The 15,726-nt window shown below is 41.8% G+C and overlaps 1 protein-coding gene across 3 annotated transcripts in view; it reads left to right on the top strand.

Annotated features, from left to right (window-relative positions):
• The window catches only part of sipa1l1 (signal-induced proliferation-associated 1 like 1), a 348,364-nt gene that overhangs the window by 228,697 nt on the left and 103,941 nt on the right, over nucleotides 1–15,726 (top strand). For all 3 annotated transcript variants that reach the window (XM_067991257.1, XM_067991258.1, XM_067991259.1), the window contains one exon: nucleotides 14,884–15,014. In XM_067991257.1, the coding sequence (XP_067847358.1) occupies nucleotides 14,884–15,014 (131 nt within the window). The remainder of the gene's footprint in view (nucleotides 1–14,883; nucleotides 15,015–15,726) is intronic.

Below are 15,726 nucleotides of genomic sequence, written 5' to 3'. Positions count from 1 at the left end.
TCTGACCTTTTTATCTCCCTTGTGCTGGTCTGAATGGCTCAGTTCTACACTGGGTAGTGCATTAACCCACTGAGCCATCATGGGGAGCAATTTGAACCTTTTCTGATTAAATGTGTCCACTAACAGCTGAAATTCTGCCTCCTGGCAGATGTCAAGATATGAAGATAAAATTAAAATGATAGCTCCTATCGAGATGTGCTTAGCCATTGTCTGTGTTTTAAAAATTAAAACGTTGAAGAAAGGAACTTTCATTTCAGGCGTGAAATTTGCAGTGACAGACACTCACTTTGAAAGACATCGGGAAGCCAGGTACAGAAAAGTCAGTGCAGTGCAAGTACAAAAAAACAGCACAAATGACCACAGACTCAATATTAACGTAACCATTGTTCCCCGATTCAATGTGCTTTACCAGCAATGGGGCTTCATTTACAAATATGTTTTGGACAGATGTAAGAGGTAATTGTTTTTGACATGAGCACAATAACACGGCACTTCAGAATTAGAATAAAGTAAAGTAAGTTCAAGTTAACAAGGATCTCATTCTAGGATTTAAGAGACAGCAAGGTTCAACTGAGCTAAACAACTCCCTCGCTGCCACCACTTATTCCAACCCTTTTCCTTCTGCCCATATTTAGGAGTGAGGGCTAAAAAAACAGCACATTTGCATGGTATCTTCTATACTTAGCAATTGGTTAATTGTTCAATTTTCACCACATTACACTTTTAAGATATTCTGTCTATTCCAGTACTGTATCAAATTTCAGGTAATGCTATCTAGTCCATAAAACTGGACAAGCAAGGAGATAAGAAGAGCAAAAAGTGAATGAAGCTAATTTAGACTTTGGTTGTTGGAGCAACATTGCCATCTTGATCAGGTGGTTTTCTATTTCTTTCCTTTTCTACTGTATAGTTGCCTCTTCAATCTATATGGATATGTATGAATTTAAACATCAACAACTTGCATTTATATAATGCCTTTAACGTAGTAAAACGTCCCACGGCGCTTCACAGGAGCGATTATCAGACAAAATTTCACATCGAGCCACATAAGGAAGTATTAGGACAGGTGGTCAAAAGCTTGGTCAAAGAGGTAGGTTTTAAGGAGCATCTTAAAGGAGGGTAGAGAGGCTGAGAGTTTTAGGGAGGGAATTCCAGAGTTTAGGGCCTAGGCAGCTGAAGGCATGCCCGCCATTGATGGAGCGATTAAAATTGGGGATGCACAAGAGGCAAGAATTGGAGGAGCGCAGAGACCTCAGAGGGTTGTAGGGCTGGAGGAGTTTAGAGATAGGGAGGGGTCAAGGCCATGGAGGGATTTGAAAACAAGGATGAGAATTTTAAAATTGAGGCGTTCCTGGACCGGGCGCCAATGTAGGTCAGCGAGCACAGGGGTAATGGGAGAACGGAACTTGGTGCGAGTTAGGATACGGGCAGCAGAGTTTTGGATGAGCTCAAGTTTATGGAGGGTGGAAAATGGGAGGCCGGCCAGGAGTAGTCGAGTCCAGAGGTAACAAAGGCATGGATGAGGGTTGAGCTGAGTCAGGGGCAGAGATGGGTGATGTTATGGAGGTGGAAGTAGACGGTCTTGGTGATGGAGCAGATATGTGGTCGGAAGCTTATCTCTGGGTCAAATAGGACGCCAAGGTTGCGAACAGTTTGGTTCAGCCTCAGACAGTGGCCAGGGAGAGGGATGGAGTCGGAGGCTGGGGAACTGAGTTTGCAGTGAGGATCAAAGACAATGGCTTCGACCTACCAAGTATTTAGTTGGAGGACATTTTTGCTCATACGATCATAGAAAATTTACGGCACAGAAGGAGGCCATTCGGTCCGTCGTGTCCGCACCTGCCGAAAATGAGCCACCCAGTCTAATCCCACTTTCCAGCACTTGGTCCGTAGCCTTGTAGGTTATGGCACTTCAAGTGCATATCCAAGTGCTTTTTAATTGCAATTAGGGTTTCTGCCTCTACCACCCTTTCAGGCAGTGAGTTCCAGACCTCCACCACCCTCTGGGTGAAAACATTTTTCCTCAGCTCCCCTCTAATCCTTCTACCAATCACATTAAATCTATGCCCCCTGGTTATTGACCTCTCTGCTAAGGGAAATAGGTCCTTCCTATCCACTCTATCTAGGCCCCTTATAATTTTGTACACCTCAATTAAATCACCCTTCAGCCTTCTCTGTCCCAAAGAAAACAACCGCAGCCTATCCAATCTTTCCTCATCGCTAAAATTCTCCAGTCCTGGCAACATCCTCATAAATATATCCTCTCTCATGCAATTATATCCTTCCTGTAATGCGACCAGAACTGTACGCAGTGCTCAAGCTGTAGCCTAACTAGTGTTTCATACAGTTCTAGCGTAACCTCCCTGCTCTTATATTCTATGCCTCGGCTAATGAAGGAAAGTATCCCATATGCTTTCTTAACCATCTTATCTACCTGTCCTGCTACCTTCAGGGATCTGTGGACATGCACTCCAAGGTCCCACAGTTCCTCAACACCTCTCAGTATCCTCTCATTTTTTTGTATATTCCCTTGCCTTGTTTGACCTCCCCGAATGCATTCCCTCACACTTCTCCATATTAAATTCCATTTGCCACTTTTCTGCCCACCTGACCAGTCCACTGATATCTTCCTGCAGTCTACAGCTTTCCTCCTCACTATCAACCACACAACCAATTTTTGTATCATCTGCGAACTCCTTAATCGTGCCTCCTACATTTAAATCCAAATCATTAACATGTACCACAAAAAGCAAGGGACCTAGTACCGAGGCCTTTGGAACCCCACTGGAAACTGCCTTCCAGTTACAAAAACGCCCGTCGACCATTACCCTTTGCTTCCTGCCACTGAGCCAATTTTGGATCCAACTTGCCACTTTCCCTTGGATCCCGTGGGCTTGTACTTTTTTGACCAGTCTGCCATGTGGGACCTTGTCAAAAGCCTTGCTAAAATCCATGTAGACTACATCAAACGCAATACCCTCATTGACCCTCCTCAAAATATTCATCCAGTACTGGATGTCGGACAAGATATGTAACAAATGAGAGTCAGTGGAGGGGTCGAGGGAGGTGGTGGTGAGGTATAGCTGGGTGTTGTCAGCGTACATGTGGAATCTGACGTTTTTTCGGATAATGTCGCTGAGGGGCAGATGAGAAATAGGAGGGGGCCCAGGATAGATCCTTGGGGAATTCCAGAGGTAACTGTGCGGGAGCTGGAAGAGAAGCCATTACAGGTGATTTTTTGACTACGACTGGATAGATAAGAATGGAATCAGGTGAGCGCAGTCCTATCCAGCTAGATGATGGAGGTGAGCCGTTGGAGGAGGAGGAGGATGGTGTGGTCAACCGTGTCAAATGCGACGGACAGGTAGAGAAGGATGAGGAGGGCTAGTTTACCACCAGTCACAGGTTGTTATTTGTGACTTTGATGAGGGCCGTTTCAGTGCTGTGGCAGGGGAGGAAACCTGATTGGAGGGATTCAAACATAGAGTTGGGGAAAGATGGGCACGGATTTGGGAGGCGACAAAATGTTCAAGGACTTTGGAGAGGAAAGGGAGGTTGGAGATGGGGCGGTCGTTTGCAAGGACAGAGGGATCAAGGGTGGGTTTTTTGAGGGGGGTGATAACTGCAGATTTGAAGGGGAGGGGGACAGTATCTGAGGACAGGGAACCGTTACCAATATCAGCTAACATGGGAGCCAGGAAGGGAATTTGGGTGGTCAGCAGTATAGTAAAAAATTAAACAGGGTTGTGAGAATGTATTGAGTAAATTGTGCAAAGTGCCTACTGTATGGGATAGATAACATAGACTTGCTTAATATTGTGCTTATGATCTTGCAGCTCTCCATTCGAATAACTACTGCAAAGCTTTCAATCTACTGTATTGTATTTTGTTTAAGTTTCCTGCTTCCCCTGTTGGAAGTACTTGGCCTCAAACTTGGCAACTATTCAAGGTGGCATGTTTGACATAAGGAGCTTACCATTGGCAAGAACTACAAACACAGACTCATATCCCATCACCTTGTGGAGCACCATATTAGAACATTCCCAACTGGGATCCTCGAGCAAAACACTGCTTGGTTTTTTGTTCCAATATAAGCTCATGGAAAGCACTTCCTGAGGTCCAGAGCAGTATCTTGATGCAGTCTCAAACGGTTCGGGCAGAATGGAGAGAGTGGAGATGGGTTAACTTGACCTCTTGTAATAGTGATTGATAAGGTCACCCACGAGGCGAGTACATCCATTTCTTTCCTGTGTATCAGGCTGCAGAAGTAACAACAATACCTCTGCTTTTTCTAAAAGTTTGTTTTTAAAAATTTTTATTAAAAAAATTCCCATTGGTAAAATTATTGTAAACTGTGAACGTTTCATTTTGGTAAAATAAAAGCAGTGGCTTAATAAATTTGGGATCGCGGTGGACTGTCAGTTTCCGTTGTCACTCTTCCTTCTGGGTAGCAGAAGGCAGAGTGACAAAATAATGAAAGAAATTTAAAATGGAAAAATTGTCGCAGGGTTGTGCATCCTGTGATCCCAGCAGACAGTGAATTAAGCTCCATGTGTTTATATTTTGTGTCACACTAATAATGAGGCTGGGATTGTACTGATTTGCATTGGGGTACAGTTCTGTGAATGCAGACCTGCAGTACCTCATCCGTAAGAACATAATAAATAGGAGCAGGAGTAGGCCACATGACCCTCGAGCCTCCTGCACCACTCAATCAGATCATGGCTGATCTTCGACCTCAGCTCCACTTTCCTGCCCGATCCCCATATCCCTTGATTCCCCTAAAGTCCAGAAATCTGTCTATCTCAGCCTTGAATATATTCAATGACTCAGCATTCACAGCCCTCTGGGGTAGAGAATGCCAATGATTCACAACCGTCTGAGTGAAGAAATTCCTCCTCATCTCAGTCTTGAATGGCCAACCCCTTATCCTGTGACTATGCCCCCTGGTTCTAGGCTCTCCAGCCAAGGGAAACAACCTCTAAGCATCTACCCTGTCAAGCCCCCCTCAGAATCTTTTATGTTTCAATTAGATCACCTCTCATTCTTCTAAACTCCAGAGAGTATAGGCCCATTCTACTCAACCTCTATTCATAGGACAACCCTCTCATCCCAGGAATTAATCTAGTGAACCTTTGCTGCACCGCCTCCAAGGCAAGTATATCTTTCCTTAGATAAGGAGACTAAAACTGTACACAGTAATCCAGGTGAGGTCTCACCAAAGCCCTGTACAATTGTAGTGAGACTTCCCTACTCTTGTACTCCAACCCCCTTGCAATAAAGGCCAACATTCCATTTGCTTTCCTAATTGCTTGCTGTACCTGCATACTAACTCTTCGTGTTTCTTGTATCAGGACCCCCAAGTCTCTCTGAACACCAACATTTAATAGTTTCTCACCATTTAAAAAATATTCTGTTTTTCTATTAGAATCATAGAAGTTTACAACATACAACATTCTTCCTACCAAAGTGAATAAGCTCACATTTCCCCACATTATACTCCATCTGCCACCTTCTTGTCCACTCACTTAACCTGTCTATTATCCCTTTGCAGACTCTTTGTGTCCTCCTCACAGCTTACTTTCCCACTTAGCTTTGTATCGTCAGCAAACTTGGATACATTACACTCGGTCCCTTCATCTAAGTCATTAATGTAGATTGTGAGGCCCAAGCACCGATCCTTGCGGCACCCCACTGGTTACAGCCTGCCAGCCTGAAAATGACCAGTTTATCCCTACTCTGTTTTCTGTCCTTTAACCAATCCTCTGCTTGATGATATGTTACCCCCAACCCCATGAGCCCTTATCTTGTGTAACAACCTTTTATGTGGCACCTTATTGAAAGCCTTTTGAAAATACAAATATACGACATCCACTGGTTCCCCTTTATCTATGCTGCTAGTTACATCCTCAAAAAACTCTAATAGATTTGTCAAACACGATTTCCCTTTCATAAAACCATGTTGACTGTCTAATCATATTATGATTTTCTAAGTGCCCTGTTACCACTTCCTTAATAATGGATTCCAGCATTTTCCCGACGACTAATTGGCCTGTCGTTCCATGTTTTCTCTCTCCTTTCTTGAATAGCGGGGTCACATTTGCCACCTTCCAATCTGCTGGGACTATTCTAGAATCTAGGGAATTTTTGAAGATCATAACCAATTCATCCACTATCTCTGCAGCCACCTCTTTTAGAACCCTAAGATGTAGGCCATCAGGTCCAGGGGATTTATCAGCTTTTAATCCCATTAGTTCCTCAAATACTTCTTCTCTACTGATATTAATTACTTAAGTTCCTCACTCTCATTAGGCCCTTGGTTCCCCACTATTTCTGGTCTATTTTTTGTGTCTTCTACTGTAAAGACGGATACAAAATATTTGTCTAACACATCTGCCGTTTCCTGATTCCTCATTTTAATTTCTCCTGTCTCAGCCTCTAAGGGACCAACATTTACTTTTGCTACTCTCTTCCTTTTTACATACTTGTAGAAGCTCTTTCAGTGCGTTTTTATATTTCTTGCTAGTTTACTTTCATATTCTATTTTCTTTTCATCAATTTTTTGGTCATCCTTTGCTGGTTTCTAAAACTCTCCCAATCCTCAGGCTTACTACTCTTCTTGGCAAGTGGCCACCCTTCATGTTTGAACCTGGACAGTGAATGTGAGTGGAGGAGGGCAGCACGGCCATGGCAATTAGGTCCTCGCAAGCACTTGTATTTTTATCAGGGGTCCATGGATAACAATTGAAAGTAGGAAACCACCTCAGTATAGCCCAAGGATTGAACGTGGCATGTTCCTGCTTTGTATGGTGGAGTATTTCACAATGCCAGTGCATTTATTTATCCTTTGTCTCATTGGACAAACTACAAAGTGTGTTTTGTCAAATTCCAATCTGCTGGAACATAGCATAAGGTGAGAAAGAGGGAGTGTAGCCTCAGAAGCAAATAACACTGTTTGTAATCATTCAACTTGTTTCTCTGTCGTACTTTTTGTAATATTCCAAAATGCTTGTTCTGTGTAATGCTTTAGATATGAGAGGATTATTTGGAAAGCATGTAGAACTGTTTGCCTCCTCAATCAGCTTTCATTCCTTTAAACCAAATCTGATGTTATGTCTGGTTTCATTTATCCAGGAACCAGTCTATCCAATAATAGGAAGTTTGTGTTTTATTTTTAAAGCAATGCATCGACAAAATCAAATTCATCTCCTTCCTGAAAAATCTCTATTTGAGGCTGGTTCTCCAGAAAATTGAGGAATACAATGAAAACATTGGGTCATTTAGCTTTAAACTATTCTGATGAATTCCCCCCAACTCTCCCTGGCCAACTTGACAAACCGGCAGCAGGGTAAAGAAGCACTTGTAGCAGTGCAAATTTATTTAAACGTACTTGCGTGTAGGAAAACTTTGACAACGGTCATAGGAGACCTATAAATTCTGAAACTCTTCAGCTCGCTTTTAGAAACAGCAGTAGGACATTTTACTTAATGTTAATCTGTTAGTCTGGATTGGGGGCCGGAGGAGGAGTTGGCAGCTGCAGGAAACGATCAGTGCAACTTTTTTTTACAAGAAAATCATCACAGCGAACGCTTTCAAACTGAAAGCATATCTCTATCCTCCCCATCTCAGCATTTGATCAAATTGTAGAACCTCTGCAGTCTCTAACTGGAGTTTGTGAGATCTATATTTTTATAGATGCTGCTTCTTTCATTTGGAATTTCCTCCCATGTTACACCCGACACTCAATTTCTGTCATTTTGTCACCAACAAAATCTTCTTTTCTCTGCCTTCCAAATGTTGATCAGTGTGACATCCCAGTCCCTCTTGAAATCGATGTGTGTTTGTTGGAACAAATTAGTCGTTTAGCCTCATACTTATGAGAGCGCAATTCCCATTAACAGCACTTTTATATTTAAAAAAAAATGTGCTGGAGTGTTGTTTCTCGATAATCGCACAGTAATTAATTTTGTCAAAAACATAATCCTTCAAAAAAAATGTGATTACATGAGATGTTTGGAGCATCCTGGCCATCACTGTGCACCATGATATCTGCTGTCAAAAAATAAACTGATCTGAAAACAAGTTATAAACTGCCCACAGAGATTCCAGAATACATTTTTTAAATTACTAATGATCTAATTTTTGAGTTCAGTTGGCAATAAATCACATGAATTTTGCTCTTGCAGTTTATGATCCCATTTAGCCTTTGAATTAGATTATTTTTCCTCTCCTGCCAACTGTATAACTTTATCTTTTTGTTTTTTCTTTGATCTATATTGAACATTTTTCTTTTGAAATGCTCACGCCTGGGAGACCTATTTTGACTAAGTTGCTCGCTGACATTGCGATGGAGATGACCTTCTGTCGGTAGACTTGATTGTTGACCATTGGCCTTCGCTTCAGTCCTCCGCATAATTATGCGGCTTCACACTGATAGACTTAGTAACTCCACTAAACCAGTTTCAGGGCTGTTTGGATTTTAAAAATGTGACCTATTTTCATGTACCCATCTTTTAATATAAACACAGCTCCTTTTTATATATCAGTGGATTTACAATCTGTCTTGCTCTTTCACCATCAATCTCACTCCTGTCATTTCCCCTGCTGTTGTTGACAGCTTTGCAGTTCCTCTAATCATGATATCAGCATTCACTGTTTAAACAAAAATGCTCACACAAGAGAACCCTGAAATAGACTGAGTAAACCAATGGATGTTCAAGAAAGAACTTGCATTTATATAACACCTTTCATGACGTCGGAGAGACCTAAAGTTCAGTGAATTACTTTTTTTTAAAAAATGTAGCCGCTGCAAGCAAATGTGGCAGCCAATTTGTGCACAGCAAAGTTCCGCTAACAGTAATGAGAGAAATGACCAGTTAACTCTGTTTTGATTATGCTGGTTGAGGGATAAATGTTGGCCTGAAAACTGGGAGAACCCAACTGCTCTTTAAATAGTACCATAGGTTCTCTTACATCCTTCTGAACAGGCAGATCGGACCTCATCTGAAAGACGGCACCTCCAACAATGCAGCACTCCCTTAGTATTACAGTGAAGTGTCAACCTTAACTGTGCTCAAGTCATGCAGAGAGGTTTGAACCATGGTTTTCTGACTCAGAGGTGAGAGTGCTACAACTGAGCTGACACTTTAAAGTTCATCACATCTTGTCATAGTGGTGTTTTCTTTTTCGGAAGATGAGACCTTTAAATTTGTGAAAAGAGAAAGAAAGAACTTACATTTCTATAGCGCCTTTCACAACCTCAGGATGTCCCAAAGCACTTTATAGCCAATGAAGTATTTTTGAAGTGTAGTCACTGTTGTAATATAGGAAACACGGCAGCCAATTTGTGCAAAGCAAGGTCCCACAAACAACAATGTGATAATGACCAGATAATCTGTTTTAGTGATGTTGGTTGAGGAATAAACATTGGCCAGGACACGGGGCGGGGGGTGGTGGTGCGGGAACTCCCCTGCTCTTCAAAATAGTGCCATGGGATCTTTTACATCCACCTGAGAGGATATTGAAAGTTTAAGAACAAACTTGTTTGAGCCTTTTTAATTCAGTTTTGTTCCAGCACAGTTTGCTGAACAGTGATCAGAACAGTGATTTTCACAACACTATTGTGTCAAATTGAATAAAATGTCTACCGTGCAAAATTCAAACTTCTGTAGCATTTAAATCCAATGCCACTTTAGGATATAAATTCTTTGAGTAATCGTCACTTCTGCTTTACAACAGGCTAGTTAGTGTGTTTTGTAAAACTGAGTTTTAAAAAAAGCTAAGTGAATTTGCATTGTTTTAAAAAAGCTGAATATTTGATTCCAAGCAGTTACTTGTTTTGCAGGCTCTTTTAAAATACTGCATTATATTACTGTAGTCGTCGCTGCACTTTACCAAAAAAACCTTTTGTACTAGTATAGCTTCACTTTATTCCCCACTCTTCTGGAAACATTGACTTCCTCTTGGGGTAAAGCTCCACCTCTGGTTCCTTGAGCACTTAATATTAGAGTGTTAGCAGTAACTGTCAGCAGTTATTCAGCAGTGGAGGACAACACAGCTGAATCCAATCCCATTCCTACCTGTCCTCTAGACATTTTCAGCACAGGCCGTTGCACTTGATCAAATGCAGGAGCCCTGGCTGATTTGTACCTTCTACAACAACCGAAGAGCTAACAGCCCAGATTGAATCGGGGAAATTCCAGGTCTTGATACTGGTTTTTAAAAAAACACCTCTCTGATGAAGTCTTCTTTAGTAATCCTATAAACTGTGATTATATCACCCCAGATTCAACCAGGATGTTAATGTGTAGCATTGCAATCCTATCTGCTTTTAAATTGCTTCAGTGAATATTTTATGCAGGAAATGTGAATGCTGTTTCTCTTGCCACCAACCCCAATTTGCTTTCTCCCCCTCTCCTTTCTCCCTCCAACCCCACCCCCTCCCCAAAACAGTGTTCCTTGAAAGGATTGCTGGGATACAGGTCTAAGAATGTGGGCGGTCCTTTGATACATAACCCAATTGTCGATACTTTACAAGAGTGTCAGCAAGCTATTCACCTATGGGGGCAATCGATCTAATTCCAATCTGTCCTCCCACAATGTCGGCATGCTTTCCAGTAGGAATCATTGAACAGTGATTAGGGATGGGAAATCTTGCTTTTTAACAAATTCCTTCCCAGAGTCACTGAAGTCAGCGCTAGCGCTCCACTACTAACTGAGATCAGGTATCGCTGCACAGACTAGGTGTTAAACTTGGGACTACCTTGGTCTGTGTAACTCAGTGCCACGCTACCTGATGAACGTGAAAGTCCTCATGGCCCAACACAAATGTACAGAGGAAATTTCTTTTTCAGGCAACTAAAAGAAAATTCTGTCCATCAAACCTTGCAAGGCAGTTAGTGAACTGTCATTCCAGATAATTGTAGACATGGCCAAGGGCAAAGCATCTGGGTGAAGAGCTCTAAAACTAATATATCATCTAACAGATATAATTACTGGAATTAACCTTTAAGACCTGGTGTCACAAAAGATGCTTCACTTCAGGTATCTTCCTCAGTCTAAGACTTTTCCCATGGTTGGCTTTACCCAACAGCTAAAGCTGATACCTTCAACTTTGAAAATACAGCATGTCTAAGGCAAGCAATTTTACTGACAGGATAATTATACCTATTTTTTTTTTCCTGTCGCACACTTACCTCCATAACTCCATATTATGAGGTTAGCGCCCTCTGTGCCACCTGCATTTCATTTGTCCAGTGTCAACATTAGTTGCAACCCTTGTTGTATTATCTATGGTAGAAGACCAGGTTAGTTTTTAAAAAAAAGTTGCTCTGCTGTCAGAGGAAGGTTTTAACCCTCAATTCTATGCCCCCCCCCCCCCCCCAAAAAAAAAGCCTTCCATGCCACAAAGAAGTGAAGGACAAAGCCTATATTTTTTTTAAAAAGGGTCCAATATCTTAGTGCGATGCTTGTCACCCAGCACCCCTGTACCTTATAATAAATGAACTCTGTCTACTGAGACAGTGAAGCAAAGAACCATTGTTCCAGGTAAAAACAGAAAATGCTGGAAACGCTCAGCAGGTCAGGCAGCGAAGAAAGAAACCGAGTTAATGTTTCAGGTTGATGACCTTTCATCAGAACTCAGTGTTGTTCTGGGTGTTCTGCTACTCTCCTCAGATAAGGTTTTCAACCCAGAGAGAGAGAGACTAGATCTTCAAAAGGTTGGTTAACTGGCAGCTTGCCCCATTTGGGTGCGACTGAGCTGATGGTCAAGAATGAGCCTGGCTTTATTCTAGTCTCATTGGCACTGCTAGCCATGACAGGAGAATGGACACCGTACCATTTTTTGGAGTTAAAATTCCTCTAATTCCACCCCTCCACTCTGAATTTTTCTTCTTTCATGTCCGAACTTCGAATCTTTCCCCTTACACATATTACCATCCTTCACCCAACAGAGCAGGGTGATATGTGGCCAGTCAACATTTTCAGCACCACACATGGAATAGTATTGACTTAGTGCGATGGTGTGAAATGGGCTATGGCGAATTGGCAGCCTGCTTTACATCTCTCCTGATTTTCACTTCCATTGAAGTTAATTGGGAGAGATGCAAAACGGGCTGCCAATTCACTAATGCTCATTTTACACCATCGCACAAAGTCAAAATTAGCCCCACAGTGCCACTCTTGACAGGAGCTGAAAATGTAGCCAATTATTTTTCGCTCCCTCTGAGGGGGACTGCTCTACAAACCTGAGGCATTCCATCTCATTCTAGTCCCCTGTCAACAACCTGGTAAATTGCTCCAGGTAGAGAATAGTTGATTGAACTTAATGGGCTGGAACTTGCTCTGACCAGTGTGGCAAGGCTCTCCAAACATCCTGCGGATAAAAAGTACGAAGATACTCACTGCATGGCCCATGACGTCCACTTGCTGAATTTTGAACTCTTCTCCAGTGGTGCGCTCTGAGATCAGTGTAGGCCCTCGTGAGCATGCAGAGACTGAGAATAGAAGCCCCACCCACAAGCAGGCAAGTAAAACTCATTCATTTAAAGTGACATTCCCTATGTTTGTCTAAATAAAAATTTAACATACCTTATAAAAAGGCAAGGAAATAATTTATAATGTACTGAAACATACAGAAATTAAAAGTAAAATTAATTTTTATTTTAAAATTTGTTTTAATCAAAAAATATTAAAATAAGAATAATTAGACATTCCACATTTTGAAAATGTAATTTTTTGTTGTTTTGCAGTCATTATAAGTCACTGCGCTTTTAAAAAGTAGTGTAGGGCTGGTATTTTCAAGCATACCTTCTCTTGCATAAGTATCTTCATTCCAGCTGGGCAGATGAGTAAGATTACAGATGTTTGCTGAGTGTATTGATTGTAGCGTAGGTGGCCCTTTAATTCATAACTGTCAAAACGCTGGTGAACCAATCGGAGCAAGTTCGCGATTTCGGGGTTTTACTGCGCATGTGGGCATTTGCGAACTTGCTCCGATGGATTCGGCGGCGGCTGGAGAGGACGCCATTGAGGAATGGCATCCTGACTGAGTAAATTCTGCCCTATTAGATTCCCACTTTGGCGAATGCTAACAGAATGATGCTAGAGGTGATGGGCAGTTTTAAAATTGGCCTAGATACCTGTGACTGTAAACAGTAGTTTACTGCTCTTGCAGAGACACAATTAGCTGAATGGCCTCCTTCTGTGCTGTAACCTTACCTAGTTCCGTAATGTAACAAAGATAATTTATAGACTCAGTTCAATTTTGCCTTATTATTGAAAGTGTGTGTGTCTAAAAAATCATCTGGAGAAATTAGGTTGATGGAAATAAATTAGACTCCTGTGATGGAGAGTGCATCTATTCTCACATCTAGTATCTTGTAATTATTCTTAGGTACTGTCTTCCATACCTTAGTACAGACTCAGAGGTTATTCAGGCACTGTTCCTTTACGATGTTTGGGATGGGAGGGGACGAGAAACAGTGAATTAGAATCATAGAATCATGCAGCACAGAAGGAGGTCATTCGGCTCTTCGTGCCTGTGGAAGAGTTATCTAATTATTCCCACTAACCTGCTCTTTCCCCATAGCCCTGCAAATTTTTCCTTTTCAAGTCTGTATTAATGTGTTCTGGGAGGAAACAGTTTGCTTTGAGTGAGGGATAGATGTCAGGAAGGTTGAGTAGGAGGTTAGGAACATTGTTACTCTGTTGTGAAAGTACTTGCGTAAGACCCTCCATAAAACCCACCTCTTAGACCAAACCTTTGATCAGCTCATTTAATAACTCCTCCTTTGGCCTGACTCTCATTTTTTGTCATACATCTCTGTGAAGCATCTTTGGGACGTTTTCTCTACGTTAAAATGTGCTATATAAATACAAGTTGTTGTTGTTGTTGTAGTAGTAAAAGCATCTATAGAGCCACCGAAGGTAGTTTGCAGCAACTTCTCCCCCTGCCCAACAGAAATATTCTTCATCCACTGTCATCAGTTGTGTATGTGGGGAGGGATCAGGAAGAGATACATTTTCTGTTTAATGTGTAGATTTTCTCCTTTGACTTAAACAGGACTAACTTGTAAGAATTTTCTTTTCCTGGTGGTAAAGGAAGTTTTAGATGTTGCTGTAGATTTCAAGAGTTGCTGTGTGTTTAAGATCCTAGTTTCTGTGGTGTGGGATGATGGTCCATTTGTTTCCAGTTGGATTTCCCAGTCTCCAACACAACATGGAGTGCTGAGCGGACCCTGGTCATGCACTCTTCTCCATGCATCTTTTTTGTTGTCGTTTTCTTCATCTTCATCTCCTTCCCTCCCCTCTATCCTCAAGAGAAGGAGAATTGGCAAGCCATTTCAGTCCACTTTTGTGCACATCATGAGGCTTCTTTCAGGATGGCATTGGTGAAAACTTTGGCAGCAGTTTGATCATCGGTAGAATGTAGCAGAAGGAGCCCATTGGTAGGAGAGAACAACGGAGTTTCACCCTGTGTGAGTGAGGGGGTGGTGAAGAAATGCTAGTTTTAATAGGCTTCTTTTAAAAGCATGTGATTAAGGAGCAACTTATCTCTTCATCTCAAATCTGTGATGTTAGAAGCCAGTGCCGATGATTGGCCAAACAGGAATGGACGAATTGTTTTATTCATCAATACAGTACACTTTTTTTTAGATAATTTAACCTTTCGTCACTGAATTTGGAACAGATAGTTTATGTATTTGTACTGTTCAGTGATTGTGTTATGTGCCAGTAACAGAAGTCCCTTCCAATGCTAATTGTAGATCTTGTACCCCAATGGACAATCACCAACACTGGTTCTGTATCCTGACTTCTGTGCAAGTAATGGGTGAAACTCACCATTTTATGGATTTTTTTTGTTGTTTGATATTTTCTCAGAACACTCAAACTATTTTGGGGTGGATGAAAATCTGGGTCCCGTGGCAGTGAGCATTAGGCGGGAAAAGCTGGAGGACAGTAAAGAGCATGGACCTCAGTACAACTACCGAATCATCCTTAGAACAAGTGAGGTGAGAACAATGAATCTACTTGTTTCTGATCCAAATAAACATTTGATTGTATTGGTTTTAAAAGTTCTCATTGGGATTGCCACATAATCTCAAGTGTTAAAAAATACTTAACTGGCAGTTTCTTTGTTTCTGAATTTTGTATTTTTAAAGAAAAGAAAGATGTCCATGTACATAGCACCATTTCACGTCTCTCAAACCACATGAACTTGGACATGCAATGACTATTCTGTAGGCATAAGAGGCACCCATTTTCCTCTCAGCATGATAGAAGAAATAACGACACGAGTGACCAATTAATCTGTTGGCGGTTTTGGTTAAGGGAAGAATTGTTGGCTGGGATACTCAGAGAACTCCCTGCTCTTTGTTCAGATAGTGTTGCAGGATCTTTAATGTCAGCGTTAAGCAGCAGAACAAGCAGTCAGGGCCTTGGTCTAATGTCTCACCTAAAGGACGGCACCTTCAACAACGCAGCACTCCCACAGTACATCAATGCAGTGTCGGCATAGATAATGTGCTGACGTCCTTGAGCGGAGCTTGAGCCCGTAACCTTCTGACTGAGGCGACTGTGCTGTCAACTAAGCTAGGCTGACAGTGATGTGACTTTAGCATGCTGCAACCAGCTCCCTGTTCCAAGTGACAGCATCTATCTGGAACTCCACAGTATCGCTAACAGATTCTACATAAAACACTCACTTTCAAGCTGCTTCTGACC

This window comes from Heptranchias perlo, chromosome 10 (assembly GCF_035084215.1).
Source record: "Heptranchias perlo isolate sHepPer1 chromosome 10, sHepPer1.hap1, whole genome shotgun sequence".
In the NCBI taxonomy this organism is placed as follows: domain Eukaryota; kingdom Metazoa; phylum Chordata; class Chondrichthyes; order Hexanchiformes; family Hexanchidae; genus Heptranchias; species Heptranchias perlo.
Note: the sequence above shows the minus strand (reverse complement) of the source record. Positions and strands in the feature narration are given on the sequence as shown.